At 43.7% G+C, this 24,306-nt stretch overlaps 1 protein-coding gene across 1 annotated transcript in view; it reads right to left on the bottom strand.

Moving 5' to 3' along the window:
- dcc (DCC netrin 1 receptor) overlaps positions 1 to 20,630 on the bottom strand; it is a 1,312,938-nt gene extending 1,292,308 nt beyond the window's left edge. Inside the window, exon 1 of the mRNA XM_073064089.1 lies at positions 20,127 to 20,630. Coding sequence (XP_072920190.1) covers positions 20,127 to 20,211 — 85 coding nt within the window. The 5' untranslated portion in view covers positions 20,212 to 20,630. The remainder of the gene's footprint in view (positions 1 to 20,126) is intronic.
- Between the last annotated feature and the right edge of the window lie 3,676 nt (positions 20,631 to 24,306).

Here is a 24,306-nt window from a genome sequence, read left to right as displayed (position 1 = left end):
CATCAGGGTTCTTTTATAAGTGCCCTTTAACTGCCAAAGCCCATACAAACATAAGAAGTGGAAGTGTTGAAATCTTTCATGTGAACGGAATATGAAAGTAGCCTCTGCACTGTAACCACATCACTTTCAATTACACCCACGTTAATAGTTGCAAAAGTAGCTGATGAAAGGCCTGCTTATTCATCACTGATTGAAGATGCCTGCTGCCCCACTGAGGATTTGGCCGATAATCTTATCATGGTATTGACATGTCACAGCAAACTCAGTCACTGGCCAGCAGAGCCAACACGCACCATACAAGGTTCAGCAACGAGAGACTAACACCCTCCCAGGAGTGATTCTCCTACTATAATCTCACTGGGGGCTCCGACATTATTGTGAAGAGACTAGCTTTAACCCAGGAGCTGTCCCTCCTGAAATTCAGCTTGCTTTTCACTGTAAAATTCATTACCGGTCTGTGAGGATGGCACACAGAGGCTTCAGTGGTCAGGGTTGGTTTTCACATATAAATCTCTCAAATTGTGATCTATATGTTGGAGGAGCAACACCTCAGATTAGCCTCCAAAGTGATGACATGAGCATCAATTTAACTTACAACAATTTCTACCTTGCCCCTTCTGTCTTTTTCCATTCCTCATTCTGGAACCCTTATTACTATTCACCCTATCACTTCATCCCATTACCCACCTATCATCCCCCAGCTTCTCACTCATCCCCCCTCACAACCCACCTACCTTCCCTCCTACCTGGTTTCACCTATCACCTGTCAGCTGGTACTCTTCCCCTTCCCTGCTTCCCCCTTCCTTTCCATTCCTGATGAATGGTCTCAACCTAAAAGGGGTGACATGTCTGAATGACAGGCGTACTGTCACACCCACCTCAATAATAATAAGCAAATGCTTTGAGAGGCTGGTCAAGGACTACATCTGCAGCTTGCTACCACCCAAACTGGAACCTCTACAATTCAGCTACTGGAACAACTGATCGACAGATAACACAATAGCCACAGCTCTACACATCTGGAGATGAGGGATGCTTCTGTGAGAATGCTGTTCTTGGACTACAGTTCAGCATTCATCACCATAATTCCATCCAGGCTTGACAAGAAGCTCCGAGACCTTGGCCTTCACCCTGCCTTGTGCAGTTGGATCCTGGACTTCCTGTCAGATCACCAGCAGGTGGTAAGAGTGGGTTCCCTCATCTCTGCCCCTCAATACAGGTGCCCCTCAGGTCTGTGTCCTAAGCCCCCTCCTTTTCTCTGTATACCCATGACTGTGTCACCATCCACAGCTCCAATCTGCTATTTAAGTTTGCTGATAACACTGCACTGATTGGTCTTATCTCAAACAATGAGGTGGCCGACAGGGAAGAAGTCATCATCTTGACACAGTGGTGTCAAGAAAACAACCTTTCCCTCAATGTCGTTGGTTGTGGACTACAGGAGGAATGGAGACAGGCTAACTCCTATTGACATCAATGGATCTGGGGTAGAGAGGGTGAACAGCTTTAAGTTCCTCAGCATTCACATCACCGAGGATCTCACGTGGGCTGTACACACCAGCTATGTGGTGAAGAAGGCACAACAGCACCTCTTTCACCTCAGATGGTTGAGGAAGTTTGGTATGAGTCCCCAAATCCTAAGAACTTCCTACAGTGGCACAATTGAGAGCATCCTGACTGGCTGCATCACTGCCTGGTATGGGAAATGTACTTCCCTCAATCACAGAACTCTACAGAGAGTGCTACAGACAGCCCAGCGCATCGGTAGATCTGAACTTAACACTATTCAGGACATTTAAAAAGACAGGTGTGTAACAAGGGCCCAAAGGATCATTGGGGACCCGAGTCACCCCAATCACAAAGTGTTCCAGTTGTTACCACCCGGGAAACAGTACCAAAGCAAAAAAGCCAGGACCAACAGGCTCTGGGACAGCTTCTTCCACCAGGCCAACAGACTGATTAATTCATGCTGATACAATTGTATTTCTATGCTATATTGACTGTTCTTTAGTACATACTATTACAAATTACTATAATTTGCATGTTGTACATTTAGACGGAGACATAACGTAAAGATTTTTACTCCTCATGTATGTGAAGGATGTAAGAAGTCAATTCAATTCAATTCATTGAAACCTATTGATTGTTCAAAGGCCTCAATAGAGTGAATGAGAGAGGAGTCCAAGACCAGAGGGCATAGCCTCAGGATTGAGGAGTATCCTTTTCAATGAGGAGGGATTTCTTTAGCCAGGGGTGGTGAATCTGTGGAATTTGTTGCCGCAGTTGACTGTGGAAGCCAAGTCATTGGGTATAGTTAAGGCAGAGGCTGATAGATTTGTGATTAGTCAGGGCATGAAGGGATACGGGGAGAAGGCAGACTGGGACTGAGAGGGAACATGGCGGAGCAGACTCAATGGGCCAAATGGCCTAATTCTGCTCCTATTTCTTATGGTCTTACGAAACCTCAACTGTTTATTCCCCTCTATAGATATTGCGTGTCCTGCTGAGTTCTTTCAACATTCAGCATGTGTTGCTCTGGATCTCCACTATCCACAGAACCTTTTGTGCAATTTCTAGTATTTTTTTAAATTTAAGCCCAGTAGCCATCCTTGGCACTCTTTGAAAACAAAATTGTTAAATTTTGTGCCAGTTAATTGCTGAATTATGAACAGCTTGTACAATGAATTCTTGCCCACAGGAATTGAGTTGAACCTTTTTAAACAAACAGTCAGGATAAAAGGAAAAATTGGTGTTGTTCTGTTTAGTTCAGATTTAATGGAAGGATCTAAATGTGACTGCAGTGTATATTTACCAGGATTATAGTAAGTGGACATTATTAGAGGCTGAAAATTGTTCAATAGGACAGACTCATTCTGAGTCCAGGAAAGATTGGCTTTGTTCAGAATAGTTCAGATTTAATGGCCGGATCTAAATGCGAGTGCAGCACATATTTACCAGGATTATAGTAAGCAGACATTATTCAAGGATGAAAATTGTTCATTAGGACAGATTCATTCTGGAACCAGGATGGTTTTCAACTCTAAGTTGATTCCTTAGGGAAATTAACTCAATTCAAAACTGTAAAATTTTTATATTATTTGTAGAAAGGAATGAGTTTGATGTGATTTCTAAATTCACATTGTTATCCAACAGCATGAATTACACTAGAAGGCGGCTCGCTGCCAATACCTCCCAGTCCTTCGCGATGCCTTGCATATATGTCCATTACCTGCGTATGAATTGAGCCATTAACTGGAGGGCATTACTCACGCATAATATTCACACTGCACAATGTTACCTGCCAGGGATCAGAAATAAGACTTGCTTTATTGGACTTGGAGACATCCGAGTTGGTGGTGAAAGTTTAACTGTAGATCTGGTTAAAGTTTGGTTAGAGAAATACACCAGCCAGCTGAGTGGTGCTATATCAACAACCTTGCACACAATGTCAGTAAAACCAAAATGCTGGTTGTGGAATTCAGAAAGGGTACGATGAAGGAACACAAACTAATCCTCATAGGAGGGATCAATCACCTCTTAAGAGTGAGCAATTTCAAATTCCTGAGTGCCAGTATCTCTGAGGATCTAACCTGGTTCTGACAGATCGATGTAGCTACAAAGAAGGCAAGACCGGCTATATTTCATGAGGAGTTTGAGGAGATTTGGTTTGCCACCTTAAACACTCAAAAATTTCTACAGATGTACCATGGAGAGCATTCTGACTGGCTGCATCACCCTCTGGTATGGGGAGAGGGGCAACTACATTGGATTGAAGGAAGCTACAGGAAGTTGTATAGTCAGCTCCATCATCAGTACCAGCCTCCATAGTATCCAATAAGTGGTGCCCCAGAAAGGCAGCATCCATTATCAAGGACCCTCATCACCCAGGACACACCCTCTTCTCATTATTGGTACAGAAGCCTGAAGGCACACACTCAGTGATTCAGGAACAGCTTCTTCCCCTCTGCCATCCGATTCCTAAATGGACATTGAACCCATGAACACTACCTCACTTTTTTTCCCGTTTTTGCACTATTTTTAATTTAACTATACTGTTTAATATAAATATATATTTATTGTAATTGATATATTTGTTTTTTCTATACTTACCATGTATTGCATTGTACTGCTGCCATAAAGTTAACAAATTTCACAACGTATACCAGTTCTGAAGTCAGCTAACTCCACTGAAAGAAACTCACAAGTTGCTGGAGAAACTCAAGGGCAATTTCAAGATTATTAGACCATAAGACCATAGGAACAGAATTAGGCCATTTGGCCCATCAAGCCTGCCCTATTTCTTCATGGCTGATCCATTTCCCTCTCAATCCCATTCTCCTGCCTCCCCCCGCCCCCCACCATAACTAATCACGAGCTTATAATCCTCTGCCTGAAATATACCCAATGACTTGGCCTCCATAGCCACTCATGGCTATGAATTCCAGAGTTACCACTCTCTGATTAAAGGATTTCCTCCACAGCTCTGTTCTAAATGGACTTCCCACTATTCTGAGGCTCTGCCCTTTAGTCTTAGAATCCCACAGTAGGAAACATCCTCTCCACATCTAGGTTTTTCAACATTTAATAGGTTTCAATGAGATTCCCCTCCCCAATATTCTGAATTCCAGTGAATACCAGCCCAGAGCCATCAAACGGTCCTTATTTAATTCCCAAAATCATTCTTGTGAACCTTCTCTGAACCCTCTCCACTGTCAGCACATCGCTTTATTATTGCCATCTGACTGTACACACACACAGCCAAATGAAACAGCGTTCCTCCAGACCAGCATACACCCACACTACATATACCATGCACAGTGCATAAAACAAAATATTAAATGAAAAACAAGTTAATAAAACAGAATTCAAAATGCACGTAGTAGAGCACGGCACAGGTAAACAGCTGGCTGTCCTAGTGAAGAGACCTTGATGGTGGCAGAGTATTCATTAGTTCCACAGCTGTTAACCAGTATGGCAATCCTGATGCTCCAGTACCTCCATCCTGATGCTAGTGGGTCAGAAAGGTTGTGGATGGGTGGTAGGGATCCTGAACAATGCTTTGGGCTCTTTGTCTGCAACGCTCCCAGTAAACGTCACAAGTAGAGGGGAAGGAGAACCTGATCATCCTCTCGGCTGTTTTTTGACTCTCCTCTGTAGAGTCTTGCAGTCCGATGCCTTGCAACTCCCGTACCAGACAGGCAATGGATGATTTGGATCTTGGCCCAAAATGTTGATGTCCTGATGAAGGGTCATAGCCCAAAACGTCAACTACTGATTTCCTCCAGCATTTTGTGTCTGCAGAAACGTGTGTGCTTATAACTTAAGTAGCAGTATGGAATGGAATGGCTAACCTGGTTTTGTTTGAAAAACAGATTCAGAATCGATAAACTCTTCCTCGAAAAGAACTTTAACAAAGATGAATGTCTCGCTCTAAGTAAGAATTGGAATTCAATTGTACAAATGTAAACAAGTTGGGACAGCAGAAACCAGACTGGATGAGGACGAACCAATCAGGAGGGATAGGCGATGGGAGTTGCGTATATATACCACCGGACTAGATATGCCTAGGCATCATCCTTGATGAGGATGGCAGAGTTTGTCATGGAGACATTGGTTAAAATCCACACCCGCATCCAGCTGGAAGCCCAAGAAAAGTTTGTTCATCGTATATGCCGGGAAAGCACGAGATCCTTTTTCAGACTCAGAATCAGGTTCACAGATATATGTGGTGAAATACATTGTTACGTAAATAAATAGTGCAAAATAATTCATGGACCATTTGGAAATCTGATGGTGATGGAAAGAAGTTGCTCTTAAAATGTTAAACATAGAACACAACAGTGCAGAACAGGCCCTTCGGCCCACAATATTGTGCTGGCCTTTTAACCTACACTAAAATCAATCTCACCATTCTCTCCTATACCGCTCTCCACTTTTCTATCATCCATATGCCAATCTGAGAGTCTCCTGGAGCAGCACGGCAGCTTAACGGTTAGCACAACGCTTTACAGTACCAGTGACCTGGGTTCAATTCCCACCGCTGACTGTAGGAGTTTGTACTTTTTCCCCATGACTGCGTGGATTTTCTCTGGGTGCTCCGGATTCCCCCCTTATTCCAAAGGTGAAAGGTAGGTTAATTGGTCATTGCAAATTGTCCCACGATTAGGCTAGGGTTAAATCGGGGGCTGCTGTCCGGTGCAGCGTGAAGGGCCAGAAAGGCCTGCTCCTCGCTTTATCACAATAAATAAACACCCCTAATGTATCTGTGTGTTCCATGAAAGAAACCTGAGATGCTCCTTCTTTGCACAGAAGGCAGTGAGTAACTGGAATGAGCTGCCGGAGAAAATGGTCAAGGTGCAACTGCAACGTTTAAGAGGCATTTGCATTGGGACATGGAGGGGAAAGGCTGGGAGCATCATGGGCAGAAGGATGGTGAATCTGTGGAATTCACTGCCACAAGAAGCTGGAGAGGCCAAGTCATTGAGTATATCTAAAGAGATCGGTTCAATTAGCAAGGATATCAAGGGTTACAGGGAGAAGGCTGGAAACCAGGGTCGAAGGGGTTAATAAATCAACCATGATGGAATGGGGAAGCACATGCGATGGACTGAATTGCCTAATGGTCCTATGGCCTCCTACAACAAATTCAATTTGGTATGCAATTTGCTTTCTCACTCTAGATCCATGGCTTCTTAATTTCTAGACCATCCTACCACATGGACCACTTTGCCCTCAATATCCCTCACTGCCCTTTGCAGTTCTTCCCATGACACTGTTTCAAAGATGTAAATTAAAAAAGAAACAGCTCTTTTATTTAAAAAGAAATTATCTTTTTTTTTCAAAAAGGATTAATCTTTATAAGAGTTTTCAGAGAAAGAAACTCCAGGCAGACACTATAGACTTCTGAAGCCAATCTCGCCTCCACAGTTTTTTGGTTATCTTTTAACAGATGCTCTCAGGGAAATGTCTTCATAATTTTTTTTTAGAGTTTAAAAGATTTCTTTGTGTTACAAAGTGAGCAAGTCCATTATGTAAAAAATTGATTTTAACCCATTATCTAGTTTAAGATCAAAGTATTCTTCCTATTACTTCACAATGAATTCCCATCCTAAATAAGATATTAATAAGCAACTGCACAAGTTTCCCTTTACACATATGGTGACAGACACCTCTGAGTCAGATTTAAATCAGATTGGATCTAAATCAGAAATCGGCCGGCTGGTTGCATGGTGTTGCAAAAACAGGCTTGCACACAAATGTCAGTAAGAACAAAGAACTGATTGTGGACTTTGGGAAGGGGAGGTCAGGAGAACACACGCCACAGAAGTCCCACAGTCATGGCGGACAGAGAGAAAGTGCTCAGGTAAACAGTTACCCAGTATGTACCTGGTCTTGCCAATACGGAAGAAGCCACATCAGGAGCACCAGATGTGAGAAATAATGCCAGAGGATATTTTTATGCTCCAGGTTCTTATAGTTAGTGTAACACTTTGCAGCACCTGTAGCAAGATTGGGGTTCAATTCCCACCACTGTCTGTAAGGAGTTTGTACATTCTCCCCGTGACCACATGGGTTACCTCCATGTACTGCAATTTCCTCCCACAGTCCCACAATGCATTTACTGTGGGCATGCTATGTTGGTGTCGGAAGAATGGGAACACTTGCGGGCTGCCCCCGACACACCCTCGGACTGTGTAGGTTGTTGACACAAATACTGTTTTTCCCTGTATGTTTCAATGGAGATATGACATACACAGCTGATCTTTAATCTTTCAGAGATGATTTGCCACAGGTAATAATATATGTAGGAAAAGTTACTGCAACATCTGAATATCTCTAAGGGTCTATCCTGAGCTCAACTTATTGAAGAAATTATGAAGAAGGCACAACAGCTATATTTCATTTGGAGTTTGAGGAGATTTGGTAGGTCACCAAAGACTCCAGCAAATTTCTACAGATGTGAATGTGGAGAGCATTCTGATGGGCTGTATCAACATCTGGTATGGAGGCACCAATGCACAGGATGAAAAAAGCTAAAGTGGGCTGTAGACTCAACCTGCTCCATTGCAGATATCTTCGAAAGGCGATGCCACAAGAAGGCAACATTCATCATGAAGAACCCTCACCACCGAGGACATGTCCTACTCTCATTACTACCGTGCAGGGAGGAAGTTCAGGAGCCTGAAGACACACATTCAATGTCTTAGGAACAGCTTCTTCCCCTCTGCCATCAGGTTTCTGAATGGTCCATGAACTCTACCTCACTATTTTTCTTTTTCATTTTTACTCTCTTTTTGCATTTCTTATTTAATTTAATGTATGTATGTATATATGCGAAAGAAACTGTTCCTAAAATGCCGTGTGTGTCTTCAGGCTTCTGTATCTTCTCATTGATGGTAGCAATATATCCTGGGTGACCAAGATCCTTACTTTTGAGGCATCCCAAAGTTATGGATTCTTTCATCCACTATTTACCCAGAGCATTAACATAAAAATGTATGAATTAGGAACAGAAGAAGAAGGTCGTTCTTAAGCCTGTTCTGATATTTACTCAGATTATCTCTGATCTAACTGCAATATCTGCTTTGTATTCCCATGTTCTCCCACTGGCCTTTCACCTCAGTCTGTAGATGCTGCCTGGCCTGCCCAGTTGCTCCACCTTTTAGTATGTGTTATTCAACACTGCTAGCGTCAGGAATTCCTTGAGTCCCTTTCTCCCCTTGCTTATCAAGACACCATTTAACTCAGCCTTCAGAGTCCAACAAACACAAAACACTTGATTCCATTTTTCTTTGATGCTAGAGATTTAAAAACTCTCAGTTTCACTTTTCTTTGAGAGAATTATAAAGACTTACATACCTTCTTGGGGAAAGAATTTGACTGTTTGTCCATCTGCCACTAAATCGTGGGAAAAGGGAGAGTCCAATCTGCCTTTTCACTGGTCTCCACACAGGTATGAAACATTGCCACAGACGGTCTCAAGCCTGACTGCAACATGAGGAGGACTGGCCATGGGGTAGCAACACTATCCTATCAATACCCAGAGCTACAGAAATGCCAACAGAAGCTCCAGAGACCTCAAGCCTGGGAGAGGATAGATCTTCAAAGATGGGCTGCACCTGGGGATATCTTGAGGCAATGGTCCAGGACAGAGAACTCTGGCGAGCTGCTGTTGGCAGCCAAAGCCCCAGCAGGGATGACAGGCTTAAAGAGAAGGAAAGAAGACATTCACGTGACCAATTGGACCATGAACATGACCTTGAATTTGTTACCACACCCACCATTCCAAGCACTGCAGTCAGGCATCACATGTTCATTGGCTAAAATCTACCATCTAATATACCTCCCGCCTGGATAATACAGAAGATCATAAAGAGATGGGAGCAGATCAAGCCATTCAGCCCATCGATTCTGCCACTCCATTCCATCATTACTCCTCTCGACCACATTCTCCTGCCTTCTCCCTACAACCTTTGATGCCCTTACTAATCACGTACCTATCAACCTCTGCATTAAATATACCCAATATCATGGCCTCCACAGCCGTCTGTGGCAGTGAGCTCCACAGATTCACCACCCTTTGGGTAAAGAAATTCCTCCAGATCTCTGTTCTAAATGGACACCTCTCTATTCCAGTTCTGTGCCCCCGGTCCTAGAGTCCCCCCCCCCCCCCCCCCACTGTAGGAAACATCCTTTCCTTGTCTATTCTATCTGGAGTCTAGATATTCAAGTTAGCTATTGAGTTAGGTTTCACTGCAATCCCCCTTCATTCTTCTGAACAAAATCAGGGACAGGGGCATGTCTGACACATGTCAGAGATTCCCAGATCAGGAAGTCATAGGACAGAAGCATAAAAACACAGAAGTAGTTTGAGCATCCTGTCGAATAATCCAGCACCACTTTGGTATGCATCTGTTGGCCATACTGTCTCCACACTGCCCTTTATTGAAAATCTCTCCAAAAAATATTGGAAGGACCAAAGAACTCAGGCATCCAAAAGACACCAATCATTCATTTTATGGTAGTATATTACTTTCCTGTTTCTGGTGTTCAATTAAAGGTAGTATGACAGGGATTATCACCTGTATTTAGCAATCCGAGCCAGCCAAATACTCAGGAATTTGAGCAGGGTCAAAACATATTTTTATTCTATTTAAGATCATAAAGTTGCTACATCATGGTTGAGGCCATTAAATCATTTCTGGTCCTTATGGGAATAAGGGTATCCCAGTTGGTCAAAGTCAATGACAATTTATTACCAAAATGCCTTTCATTAACCATATACCACCTTGAGATTCATTTTCAGGAAGAATAAAGAAATACAACTGGACCGACAAAAAAAAAACATCCCTGCACAATGATGGAGAAATAACCAATTTGCAAAAGACAAATTAAAAATATAAATAAATAATACTGAGAACGAGTTGTAGAGTCCTTGAAAATGACTCCACAGGTTGGGGATCAAAGTAAATTTATTCCACCATCACAACACCTTCTTGTCCTTACACACCACCCCATCAGCCACCACATCCAGCACAGTATCCTCCACAACTTCCACCATCTCCAAAGGAACCCTACTACTACACTTTTCTTTACTCCCCCAAGGATTATGCCCTCTACGATTCCCTTCCTTTATCCCTCCTGGCATTTAAGTGCTACAACCTGCCCATACACCTCCTCCCTCACCTCAATTCAGGGCCCCAGACAGTCCTTCCAGGTGAGGCAACATTTCACCTGTGAATCTGCAGCAGTCAGCAATTTTGTCTGGTGCTCCTGATGCAGCCTCCTCTACAGTGGTGAGACCCAGAGTAAATTGGGGGACCACTTCGTCGAGCACCTCCACACCATCCGCCATAAACGGGACTTGCCAGTGGCCAAACATTTTAATTCCCAGTCCCATTCCTGTTCGGATATGTCGGTCCATGGCCTCCTCTTGAGCCAAGATGAGGTCACCCTCAGGGTGGAGAAGCAACACTTTGTATTCCATCTGGGCATCCTCCAGCCCGATGGTAAGAATATCCATTTCCCTTTCCAGTGAACACTTCCCTCACCCCTCTTCCTCTATTTCCAACTCTGACCTTTCCCCTGCCCTGGATCCCCCCCTCCTTCCCTTTCTTTTATGGCGCACTCTGCTCTTCGATCAGGCTCTTTCTTCTCCAGCCCTTTACCTTTCCCACCCACCTGGCTTCTCTTATCACCTGCTAGCAGCCTCTTTCCCCTCCCCCCTACCGTATAATTTAGGCATTTCCCCCCTTTCCCACAGAAAGGTCCTGGCCTGAAATGACAACTGTTTATTCATTTCCATAGATGCTGCCTGGCCTATTGAGTTCTACCAGCATTTTGTGCATGTAACTAACAATTATTTCATTGTCCTTTACACTTGTGTACTGGAAGTGACATTAAACAATCTTAAATCCTGTCTGTATCTGTATCATCATCTCCCCACCCCCAGATATTTTGCTAATCCCTTTAGACCTGTGTTCTGAATCGCTCACATTTTACCATCAGGAAAATCTTCTATCTTTTTACCAAGTCTATAGCTTTGTTTCACTGTTGATGGGGACACTGGGCGTGTGCATACATGTTTGTGTTCATAGAACGTTACAGCACAGTACAGGCCCTTCAGCCCAAAATACTGTGCTGACCTTTTAACCTACTCCAAGATGAATCTAACCCTCCCTCTTGAAATGCCCTCCATTTTTCATCTAGTGCCTATCTAAGAGTCTCTTAAATGTCCCTAATGTATTTGTCTCTATCACCACCCCGGCATAACTTTCCAAGCACCCACTCTGTGTAAGAAAAAATAATCTACCTGACATCCTCATTATACTTTCCTCCAATCACCTTAAAATAATGCCCTCTTGTACTAGCCATTTCTGCACTGGAAAAAGGTCTCTGGCTGTCCATTTGATCTATGGTTCTTATCATCTTGTACAGTTACAGTACATCAAGGCACCTCTCATCCTCTTTGTTCCACAGAAAAAACCCTAGCATTTACATGGTTGTGTAAACGTATTTGTATTTGTCTGTATATTTATAGTTACATTGGCGTTAAGTCTGTTTATATGCATGCCAATTTGTGTTACTTGTGTGCATGTGTTTTGTGTACATTTGTGTGAATGTATACGTTCAGCTTAACAGTATCTTAGCAAAAAAACTCAATTTAATCATCCTTATGCCAGAATTAAACAGCTATTGATATCCGAAGCAAGAAAAAAGGCCACAAAATCATAATTAAAATATTATTTGCCTGAGGAAAAGTGCAAGCAGAATATTTTTTAAAAGTCAGAATGAATTGATTTAATGTCTTCCTTGTAGATGAAGTGCATTAATAGAGTGACATTCACTCTCAGTTTTGGAAGTTTCAGATACAGAATTCTACAGAAGGATCTGTATAGTTTGGGGGCAAGGCATGATCAAAGGGAAAAGGAAGTGGAAATCAGACAAGGTAGACTACAAAGCAGTGAAGTAGTGATGCCCAACTTCTGTGTTTTAATAGGTTTAGCTCAGAATGTGCATAATTAATTTTGATGGGAGAATGCAATCTACCCCAGAACATACTGGTGTGATTCTACACTGCCGTCATCAAGAGCATCCTCACATTGGCCGTTACTGTCTGGTTTGGTGCAGTATCCTCCCACAATGTACAAGATCTACAGTGAACTGTCAGTAGAGCTGAAAAGATCATTGGGTGCAGTCTTCCATCGCTGCAGGACTTGCCTGTGTCCAGGACAAAGAAGCTTGCAGGAAAACTCATTGTAGACACTACCCACCCAGCAACGTCTTTTTTTTTCCAGAAGCTCACTTCTGGAAAGCGCTTTAGGGCTTTAAAACAAAACTTTACACCATCGTAAAGGTTTCTTCCCCGGGCAGTTAATCTGATCAACCATTCTAGCTCTACCCATCCCCCATTACACTCGCCACTGTACTGTAAACACTTAAAATCACTTTTTGTAACACTGTTTACATTGTAATTACATGCTGGTATTTATGTATTTATGCACATTTTATTCCATATCCTTACTTTAATCTGACTATTTTATATAATTCTTTATAATTATTGACTGTTGCTTTTTTTTTGTTGCATGTTGTACCCTGACCAACACACCACAGCAAATTCCTAATCCATGTAAACGTACATATAGTATATGGCAAATAAAGTTGATCTTTTGGTGCCACAGGCTGTGTAGTGGTTAGAGCAACGTTATTACAGCTCAGGGTGTGGAAGTTCGGAGTTCCATTCTGACGTCACCAGTAAGCAGTTTGTACGTCCTCTCTGTGAACAAGTGAGTTTCCTCTGAATGCTCTGGTTTCCTCCCATAGTCTAAGCACGTACTAGTTAGTAGGCTAGAGTTAAAAAAATCGGTGGCTTGCTGGCGGTACGTTTGAATGGCTGAAAAGGCCTATTCTGCGCAGTATTTCTAAATATTTTTTAATTCATTGGTAAGCATACTCAAAATGTATGGAAGCATTATTTGAAAGAACCCCCATGCTTTGTAAGTCATCCAATGCTGCTGAAGGAAGGGGTAAAAGTAAGTGAAATAGTTGGAAACAGCTTAATATGGGATTTAGAATTAAATTGGTGATAAGGCCCTCTTGTGGTAGAGCAGATCACACATCACCCTCTTGGATATACTGATTGCCAATTAAATGTTATTTTAATCTTATTAATTATGCACAGCTATAATTAATTAAGAAATGTGAAAACAATTGGCAGTGCCAATATTTTGAGTTTCTGAAATAACAATTATTTTCTATTTGAAAATAATACTTTAAAAATTTGACAACCAGAAAAACTTCTATGCTTTCCTCCAATGTACTTGAAATTATGGGCCCTGGTATTAGCCACTTAACTGAAGGCCTGCAGGTGGACTCTCTCTGTGGAGTGGGTGGGAGCTCGTTTTCCTGCTGTTTTGGCGTTGTCGTCGTCATTCTGAGTGGTGGGCATACTATGTGGGCACCAGAATGTGTGGCAACATGTGCTGTGGCTGCCCTCCGCACATCCTTAGGTTGTATTGGTTGTTCACACAAACGATACAATTCACTCTATGCTTTGACGTACTGTACATGGGACAAATCTGAATCTCAATCAACTGATATTTTATTTCAGAGCAATACTTATAGAATTTGATAATCAGTAACTTTCTCAATGGATAAATGCACTTCTATATCATCTGCTTCGTTGTCTAGATTGAGCAAAAGTAAATAATTGTTCCACACATCATGTTGGTGTTAGTAAAAGAAAAAAATCTTATCAATAAAGGCTCAAGGTCAAAGGAATAAAAATTAAGCCAGGATTCCTTGTCTCAGGTGTATTGCAGTTGCATGCCTGATGGGATGGAACGAGGTCTTCTGTGACTCTCCACAAGTACTGGCAACTAGCAGCCGGAGTGCCAAGGTCAGCACACCACTTGAGCATGCTATGTCACAGCAGGAACGTGTGGCAACACTTGCTTGCTGCCCCCAGCACACCATCAGGTGTGTTGGCTATTAACACAATACATCTCACAGTACGTTTTGATCTACAAAGATTCAAAATACAGCAATTCCTCCAGCACTTGGTGTTAGTTGCTTGGGAATTTCATTACATCTTGGTACATGAGACAATATTAAACCAATACCAATCTAGCTCCAATCTTATCATTACTTCAAGGTCACTGGACAAAGATGCTGTCATTCCCTACCTGATGACACACTGGGAATACGTTTCTCCATGTGGATTACAGCTACTCTCACCTTTTCAATGAACCCTGGGGGTTGGCAACAAATACAGCAAAACCTACAGGTTAGAGTTGCAGAAAGTGGCAGGAAGTTTAAGGGAAAGATGTAACCACCAATGCTTGTTGTCAGGAGAGATCAATTTAGCTTCAAAGTCAGCCCCCGTGCTAAGAGATCAATTAATTGCCACGGGATATCCTCATACGCTTTCCTTTCCTATGACTCAAGTTGAGTACGGGGTTGTTGATTGGTGGGCCCTCAGCCTGTCTGTAGAGGCGGGTCCAGGATCCACATACTTTAGGCAAGAGGGAGTGGTGGCTGTGGTCAGTGGCTGAATCTTTTGGCTGTTTGTTCTCCCTTTTCCCAGCTGCTGTTTGTTCTCGCCAGCACAGCGGAGGTCACTCTCATGTAGCTCAGCTCCCTCCTGAACAGATTTCCTCCAGGTGTATCTATTGAGTGCCACGCTTTCCCAGTTTTAGATGTCAAGTTGAATTTCTTCAGACTGATTTTGTTGTTGTACTTGAAGCATTTCATTTGCCTACCAGGGGCTCACTGACCTTCCTTTAACTAGGGGGTAAAGGATTTGTTTGGGGCAATGCAAGTTAGGCATCCGGGGGACACGACCTATCCACCGGAGTTGGTGTGGCTTGATCGTGGTCGAGTTGCTGTTCATGTTGGCTGGCGTGCTGGTCTTAATGTGTCTCTCTTTCCAGCTGATCCTCAAAATCTTTCCTAAGGATCTTTGGTGGTGGAAAGGATCCTAGGAGGTACCAAAGTATCTACTAGGTTAGTTAGCAACACCTAGTGGCAGAAGGAAGGTTCTTCACTTTATTCCATTTAGCATTCCAGCAAAACAATTAGGTGGCTATGTACGATTCAAATACTCTATCGGATCAAGCTGTTCACAATTAAGGAATCAGAGATTGCCATCCAGGGAATATCATGAGGCAGTTGAAATGAAGTTGCCCATTCTGGTGTCCTTGTGTGCAGCTTCACCGGGCACAGATCCATAATTTAATCAGTTCCTTAGGTTCAAACTTTAAAGAAGGCAAAGATGAAGCCACTTGCAGTGTTGTGCTGGAACACACCGTCCTTCTCCAGAAAACAAGGACCTGTTGCAGAGCATGAAAGGGAAGGAACGAGTCACGTCCACACACTCTGTGGCTGTGTGCTCCAGCAGCAAGAGTTTGTGAATAGAGCAACACACACAAAATGCTGGAGAATCTCAGCAGATCAGGCTGCCTCTCTGGAGAGGAATAAACAAGTCTAAATTTCAGATCGAGACTCCTCATCACCATAAAACAGAATTAGCTGAAATAGGAGCAGAATTGGCCCATTTGGCCCATCAATTCTGCTCTGACATTCCATATTGACTGCTTTATTTTCTCTCTCAATCCCACTCTCTTCTCCTCAACCTTTTAATATTATTCAAGAACCCATCAATCTGCTTTAAATATACCCAATGACATTAAAGGAGGGTAAAGCCTGAACAGGGCGGGTGGACAGAAAGGAGTACAGGCAAACCCATACCTCTCCTTTCTCTCCCCCACCCCTCTCACTCTGACTCCTTCCCTTCCCATTCCTGATAAAGGATCTCGGCTTGAAACACCAACCGTTTATTCCTCTCCACAGATGCTGCCTGACGTGCTGATTTCCTCCAGCATTCTGTGTATATGTGCAACCTCAACATTTTTCTAAACCCTCCTTGCCACAATGATGCACCCTCTAATACATTCCTTATCAGAAGAGGTCAGAAAACAGTACAGCACAGTACAGGCCCTCTGGCCCACAATGTTGCATCAAACTTTTAACCTACTCTAATATCAACCTAACTCTTCCGTCCTACACGGCCCCCCGTTTTCCTATCACCAATGTGCCCATCCTTTAAAAACCCTGATGTATCTGCCTCTAACACCACCTCTGACAGCACATTCCACAGACTCACCACTCTGTCTAAACAAAATTATCCTTGACATCCCCCCATACCTTCCTCCAATCATCTTAAAATTAGAATTAGCCATTCCTATTCTGGGAAAAACTCTGTGCCTGTCCATTCCATCTCTGCTTCTTACCATCCTGTACACCTCTTATCAAATCACCTCTCATCCTCCTTCACTACAAGGAGAAAAGCCCAAGGTCGCTCAACCTTTCCTCATCAACCGTGCTCTCTAATCCAGGCACCATCCTAAAAGAAAACCTTTCAATTTTTAGAGATCACACTGCAGAAACAAGATTATCTTAATATTATTGTTCAAGATAGAGCATATAGGTAACAATTGCTTTTATTCGGCCTCGGAGATTGAGTTCAAAGAATTCGTCAATTTGTCCGTGAAGCATGCAGGGTAGGTACTGCTCACAGGTCCCGCCCAGTCCCTCGCCACCACTCCAAGTCCCAGGAACTGTAGGCCAGAAGTTCAAAGCAAGTTTATTATCCAAGTACATATATATCACATGCAACCCTGAGATCCATTTTCTTGTGAGCGTATTCAATAAATCTATAGAAAATAACCATAACAGAATCAATGAAAGCCTGCCCAACTTGAGCATTCAACCGGAGTGCAAAAGACAACTGTGCAAATACAAAAAGGAAGAAATAATAAATAAATAACAAGAACACGAGTCCTTGAGAGTAGGAACAGTTTAACAGTGGGTCAAGTGAAGTTGAGCGGAGTTATCCGCTCTGGTTCAAGGGCCTGATGGCTGAGGGGTAGTAACAGCTCCTGAATTTGGCGGTCCCACCCCGCAGCACACATTGCCCCTCCCCTTGTCATCTCAGCGTCACCTTTGGTCACTGAGCAAAAGGGTTTCTGAAGGTCCAGACCTCGAGCCTGGCAATAAAATTCACGGGCGCCTCAGCAGCTGTAACCCCAGCCTCCTACCTGCATCCCTCACCTCGGATATTGACAGCAGGCTCCTCAGGCCGTGGGAAAATTCCACCAATATTGCCTCTGCAAAATCCTCCAAATTCGAGTTTGAAGTAGTTACCATCAAAATATACATACATTACCATATACTGCAATGATTCATTTTGTGAGTTAAAGAAATGACAGAATTTATGAAGAGACTATACCTAAACAAAGATTGGCTAACAACCAATGTGCAAGAGAAGGCAGACTGTATAAAGAAAACAAAAAATCCTTAAGGAGAAGCCAGCATTCCCAGTTTAGAGGCCCTGCTTTACATTTCACCTACTACAGTGTAAAGACTCGTTTGGGAAGGACAGCACTGGGAGCAAAGAGATACTGTGCATAAGTAGCGAAAAGTCTGGCCTGCCATCAACACACAAACGTGTCACCCACCCATGCTGTCAGTAACTGTCAACCCCATCCGTGGGAGAATCTGCACTACCCACATCCACAAGAGTCACTGGTCCGGGGGCAACTGCGTGACGCCAGGGCGGGAGTTACTGGCGGTTCGCAGAGCGCCACGAGTATGGTCGTTAGATTTAATTTCAGCATGACTCTGGCTAATGAAAGCAGCAAAAGTCATTAGACTCATCCCGAGTTAATGTAATTCTAGATGAATCGAGTGAAGCGGGCATTCGATTTCACCAAAAGCAGTATTTTTTTTTATTGCATATAGATAACTATTTATATATAAACTCCTGATTCGACGATTTCTCTTGTACATCGAGTTGGACGCGCGACGCATAACGCACTGTAGTTAACATACGGCAAGATTCACAGGAGGGTGAGCTGTACACAAACGCACAAATATCTATTTGTATATATCTCAGTGCTGGTTGCATTGGAGCCCAAACGCCTCTCAACAAATGTCGCAGGAAGCGAACACAGCGTGCACACAGATGCACGCATACCAGTTGCTATTCACGGGATTTATGAAACATTTACAAATCTAACCGTTAAGTATCAGTAGTGACAGCGAGCCAGTGATTTATACTGCACCAGCCGCATATATAATGATACTTCCAACCAGCCGCGCGCCCCCCTCCATCTCCGCCCCCAAGCTGTGCAATCACACCCGGTCTGCTTGGGGGGGTTTAAACGCTTTGTTACAAGCAGGGTCGCGCTCTCTATTTCTCTCTCTGTCTAACGCCGCTTAGAAATCAGCTCGGGTGGCGTTTGGGCCAGGAGGTGACAGGGGATGCAAGAAGATTGAAACGCACCCTCCCCGTTTCCCAAAGGCACCGAGTTCGCTGAAGCGCGTCTGCGAGTTCGGGATGTTCTCCCTCCGTCTCTCTAACATCCCCAGCCGCCTAACTCGGTGACCCCCCGCCCCCCCCCACCTCACTGCCTGGGGAAGTGGATGGGTGGGCGGGAGTGGGGACGTCTTTCATCTGTCTTAATGCTCCCCAAAGAACCAGCGAGGTCTCTGCAAATTTTCCTCCTCGCCCCTTCACTCTCGTCACGATATTCAAAGCGGCCGTCAGCATCCTCTCGGAATCAACACATTTACTTTTCCCAAACCCGCTGTACCAAAGTGATTTATAAAAACAACTCCACACAGATGTGAGTCTCACAAATTAACGCCACGTCTCCGGCAACCGGGAGATGCTCCGGTAGACTGAAATGCGGCTAATTTTTGGATCCAATTCCGTGTTAAGGAAAAGACTAATTCTGACTGTAATGCGTGTGTGGTGATAGGAAAGGACACGCGCTCGCCATGGCGTGACACGGCAAATTTCCTGCCCGCCAGTTTTACCCCGCTCCCCGCCGCTGCAAAGCGCGGGCGAAGCGAATCCATACCCCGGTACAGCGAGGGTGTACTTTCTCCCCCCACACAAACACTTGCCGCGAATTTCAAGCCGTTCTAAAGTGAAATGGCATAGAATCGGTTCGTCACCTGAAAACGAACACGCCGTTTTGTCTTTAACGGGTACTGAGAAGAAGATGCGCCTCGGAAATTGCTGGAATTGGGAAGCGGGCGCACTCCCCCCCCCCCCCCAAACCTTCTCAAAATTAAGCTACAGAAAGTGCTTGGGGTGAACAGTAGGGACCGATGACTGGTCGGAATGGGTATTGACACGATATGGGGAGTCGAAGACCAGTGTGACATTTGAATCAGAAATTCGCGTGCGTTTTCACTAAGAGTTATTAAGGGAGGGTGGATGGTGAAAGGGCAACGTTATATTGAAAACTAGAGAGAGAGAGAGAGGGGGGTAAAAAGTACGGTGCATATCAACAAATGCCTTTTCTGAATGGGTGTCGTTGCTAACCCCTGCATCATTTTCTTTTTACTATCTTGGGCTGTGGAGGTTTTCCACGGGAGAAAAACTCGTCCCTGAAACAAGAGAGCAAGCCGAGTTGAACAAGCGGAGAAAGGGCACAGAACAAGCGCACGAAAGTCGCCAACAGTAACCGAATATCCCGCACCAACACCGTTAACCCGTTCTTGTCAACTGGAGATCTGTAAAAGACAAGCCGGCCCGGACAATGGACTGGACTTACCGGAGGCTTGGGAGTCTCTGCCGATTGAAGATTGCCACCACAATACGAGAGCTAAATTTCGCAGTATTAATCCCACAATCGCCATAATCAGCCAAATCCTCGGAATCCGTTAATGTCCAGGAACATCCGCGTTCTCTTCCTTCCCCTGTTTGTTCTTTTCACGGCACAGGTTATGAATGGAAAGTTGGACCTTTTCAAAGATCATCGAATTTAATATATATGTGTAAGAAAATTAGAAACTCGAAGGAGCGAATGCAGGCAGAAGAGGTTCCTTTACAACTATCCGAGCAAGCGAGCTATCCGGAGTGTTTGATATCCCGGTCAGATGGTGGTGGGGGGAGAGAGAGAGGTTTTGAAGAGATGGGGAGGGGAGACAGGAGACTCAGTCCCTTCCCTCACTTGTTACTGAGCTATGGTCAGTGAGGTGGATTGGGTTCTCCCGTGTGTGCGTGTGTGTTTGAATCCATTGATCCAGAGAAGTTGTCGCAAGCAGAGTTAAAATCCAGGAGCCGGGATCATCCCTGGAACGGATCGTGTGAAGGAGCGGCTGTCAGTCATGGAGAGGCGGGGGCTCGCCCTCCCCGAGACGGTCTGTCCTTCCAGGGGAAGCGGCGTGGACACCAGATTCTGAAGTGCTGCCTCAAAGAGGGAGCATATGAAGAATTCTCTTCCCCAATCAGTCAATGCATTGTTGCATTTCCGAGTGGCGCGATGAACGAAGCATCACTCACTTCGGTACCAGCATTTTTTTTGATGTAGCTTTCAAATCCATCCACAATTTCCCCCATTATATATATATTTTTTTTCCCCCAGGACGAAGTCTGATTTTCCGGCAGACCTGGTTAACTTTCCGTTTCTTTCCCAATCATCTTTAATCAAAATGCACCTGTCACGAAAATAGTCAATATTTTGGCATTTGACGTATTCTATTTCCAAGCCTGCTTTTGGATTTTTTTGTTTTGTTTTGTTTTCTTTTGGCATTGAGTGGGTGGCGGAGGGAGGGAAGCTGCGATTCAGGAATGTAGAAAACACACACTTTGTAGATCTGTACCGAATCAGTGTACCGGGCTGGCTGTTCAATTTAAAAAATAAACACGGGCCAACAGCGGTTCTTTAAAGACGTGTTTTCAATAATGACTTGGGCTGAGTTTGAACTCACTCGCTCGGGTGGGTGGCGGGGTCAGTTTAGAACCAACCTCCAACTTTCAGGTGTGTTCAAGTTGGGTCGTCTTCTATTAATTGAAACCATTTTGGGAAGGGCGGGGTCGGGGGGGGGGTGTTGGTCAAACAGGGAAGTAAGAGGACAAGAAAAGTTGTTCGTGAATCAGGATCAGGTTTACCATCACTCTTAAAGGTCACAAAATGTGTTGTGGCAATAGTACAGTGCAATACTTAAAATATACTATAAATTACTGTGTATATATATATATTTTTCAAATGTACGGCATAGAACAGGCACATCTGGCCCAGCATCCGTATCGCCCAACGATTTAACCGCAGCCTAATCACTGGACGATTTACAATGACCAATTTACTTACTAAGCGGTATGTATTTGGACTGTAGGAGGAAGACGGAGCGCACCCGGAGGAAACCCACGTGCACACGAGAAGAACGTACAGACTTTCTTGCAGAGGGCGCTGGACTGGAATTCCGAACTTCGACACCCCAGGCTGTAATGGCTTCGTGCTAGCTACGCTATTGTGGCGCCCTTTATTTAAATTATATACACTCAATTATATACAGTCAAACTGACAATTTTATTAGGTACACCCGCTCATTAATGCAAATAGCTATTCGGTTGAATTATACAACTGCAACACAATGTCCCATCATCTATACTCAGTTCCAGGATATAATCATTTGTGACTTCCACAGTACCGGGGGCTTTTCATGACAACGATAAATAATGTAGATAGTGTGTCATGTGTCGAGGTACGCTGATAGCAGGGAGAAGCCCTCCGATGGTCGGCGGTCGACTGTGGATGTTGCACCCTAGCTGTATTTGTGATCTGTGAGCCAGGGCAGTATAACGTGGCGAGCACTCTGCCCCTCCCGCCCCTCTCCACGCATCTGATAAGCCCAAAGGAAGAGCAGAGACCGATACAGTTTGACACCAGCAGTGTTGCAGAGTTGTCAGTCAGTATAGAGATCAATACTCCCCAGTGCCATTCGGCTTTACAATTCAACCGCCAGGAGTAAGATATGTTAAAATGCCGGGGTTAGGACTCAATGTATTTAAGTAAACTACTTAAGAACTTTTTAAAAGCTATTATTAATGCTTTTTGAGAGGGTGATTTTAGATGCATATCATATTTTTACTGAGTTAAGTATTGTATGTAATTAGTTTTGCTATAATAAGTGTATGGGACATTGGAAAAAATGTTGAATTTCCCCATGGGGATGAATAAAGTATCTATCTATCTATCTAGAACTCAACGTAGGTACTCCAGTTCTGTATTTTTTCCTCTGGGTTTACTCCTACAGCCTTCCCCATGAGTGGGTATGGCCACAAGGCAGCGGAGGTTTGAGATCAGAGTTTTCCTTCTCCAAGAAGAGCTGCCAACCACAGCTGATGAGCCCCATCTGCCCGAAGCCCAGTCGCCAGTAGCCCCCGCCTTTGCTCCTTCTCCTGTCAGTAGAAACGGTTCCGCTGGGGTTAGTAGCTAAGCCACGCGTGAAGGTCAGGAGCTGGATTTGGTTGTAAGAGGTTTTTTTGAGACGCACACCATTAGGAGCACTGCAGAGGTAGTGGGAGCTTCCCCTGGCTACAAAAACCAAAAGGAACTGATAACAGGGAGTCAGAAAATAATGGGTGAAGAAACTTTCAAAGGGATATTGAATTACATGAATGGGCAAAAGGAAGGAATTGGCATTTGTTGTGGAGATTGTGAGGTACACTACTTTGGAAGAGGAAAGAGAGATCAGAATATTTTCCAAATAGTGAATGTTGGAGGAAGTGTGCGCGCATGCATGGGAGAACACTAACTTGTGAGAAGCTACAAAAATAACAAGAAAGATCACTGTGCCACTGGGCTAAGTCCTAAGGGGACAGAGAGTACATGAATTTGGAAGGATGCATTGACCATGGATGGGATGATAGACAGACTCATCAGAATCAGAATGATATCATAACCCACCTAATACCCACCGAGCTGATAAAATTCCATCTTCCCCAGAACATCATGGTACGATTCTACACTGCCATCATTGAGAGCATCCTCACATCAACCACTGCTGTCTGGTTTGGTGTAGCATCCTCTCGCAATATACAAAAACTACAGTGAGCTGTCAGGAAGGTAGAAAAGGTCATAGGCTGCAGTCTACCATCACTGCAGGACAAAGCAGCGGGCGGTAAATATCACTGTGGACACCACCCACCCTGTGAACTGCCTTTTCCAAAAGCTCCCTTCTGGAAAGTGCTCTAGAGTATTAAAAGAAACACTTCATGCCATCTTCTCCAGGCAGTTAATATGATCAATCATTCTATTTATCCACCCGCCCTCCTCTATCTATTAGCCCAGTCACAGTATTGCACTGTAAACACTTTAAACCACTATTGATAATGTTGCTTACATTGTAAATACATGCTGGTATTTATGCAATTGTGTATATTTTATTCCATATCCATACTTTAACCTCTAACCTTTATTTTGATTGAATTCTTTATACTTTATAATTGTTGTATGCTGTTTTTGTTGCATGTCACACCCTGACCAACACACCATGGCAAATTCCTAACACATGTATTGTACAGTGAATGTATATGGCGAATAAAGCTGATCCTTGAGAATTGATCCCATCTATGCAGCACTCCATAAAACAATATAGTCAGCCCCATTCCCTTGCATTTTCACCACAGCTTGTGTATTATTTTCCCTATCAAAAGGGAAATTGCCCTATCCAATTGGATATTTCCCCATTCAATCAATGTACACACACACACAATGGGCCAAATAGCCTAATTCTTCAATGTCTAAGTTTTACAGTTTCAGTTCATTCTACTTACACCATCCTTCTTAGAATCAGAATCAAAGTCCAGTTTATTATCACTGACAAATGTCATGAACTTTGTTATTTTGCAGTAGCAGTACATTGCAGTACATTGTAGTCAATGATTTGGACTACAGTATTAATGGATTTGTGGCCAAAGTTGCTGGTGATACAAAGGTAGGTGGAGGG

The sequence above is a fragment of the Hemitrygon akajei genome, chromosome 13 (assembly GCF_048418815.1).
Source record: "Hemitrygon akajei chromosome 13, sHemAka1.3, whole genome shotgun sequence".
Lineage (NCBI taxonomy): Eukaryota > Metazoa > Chordata > Chondrichthyes > Myliobatiformes > Dasyatidae > Hemitrygon > Hemitrygon akajei.
Note: the sequence above shows the minus strand (reverse complement) of the source record. Positions and strands in the feature narration are given on the sequence as shown.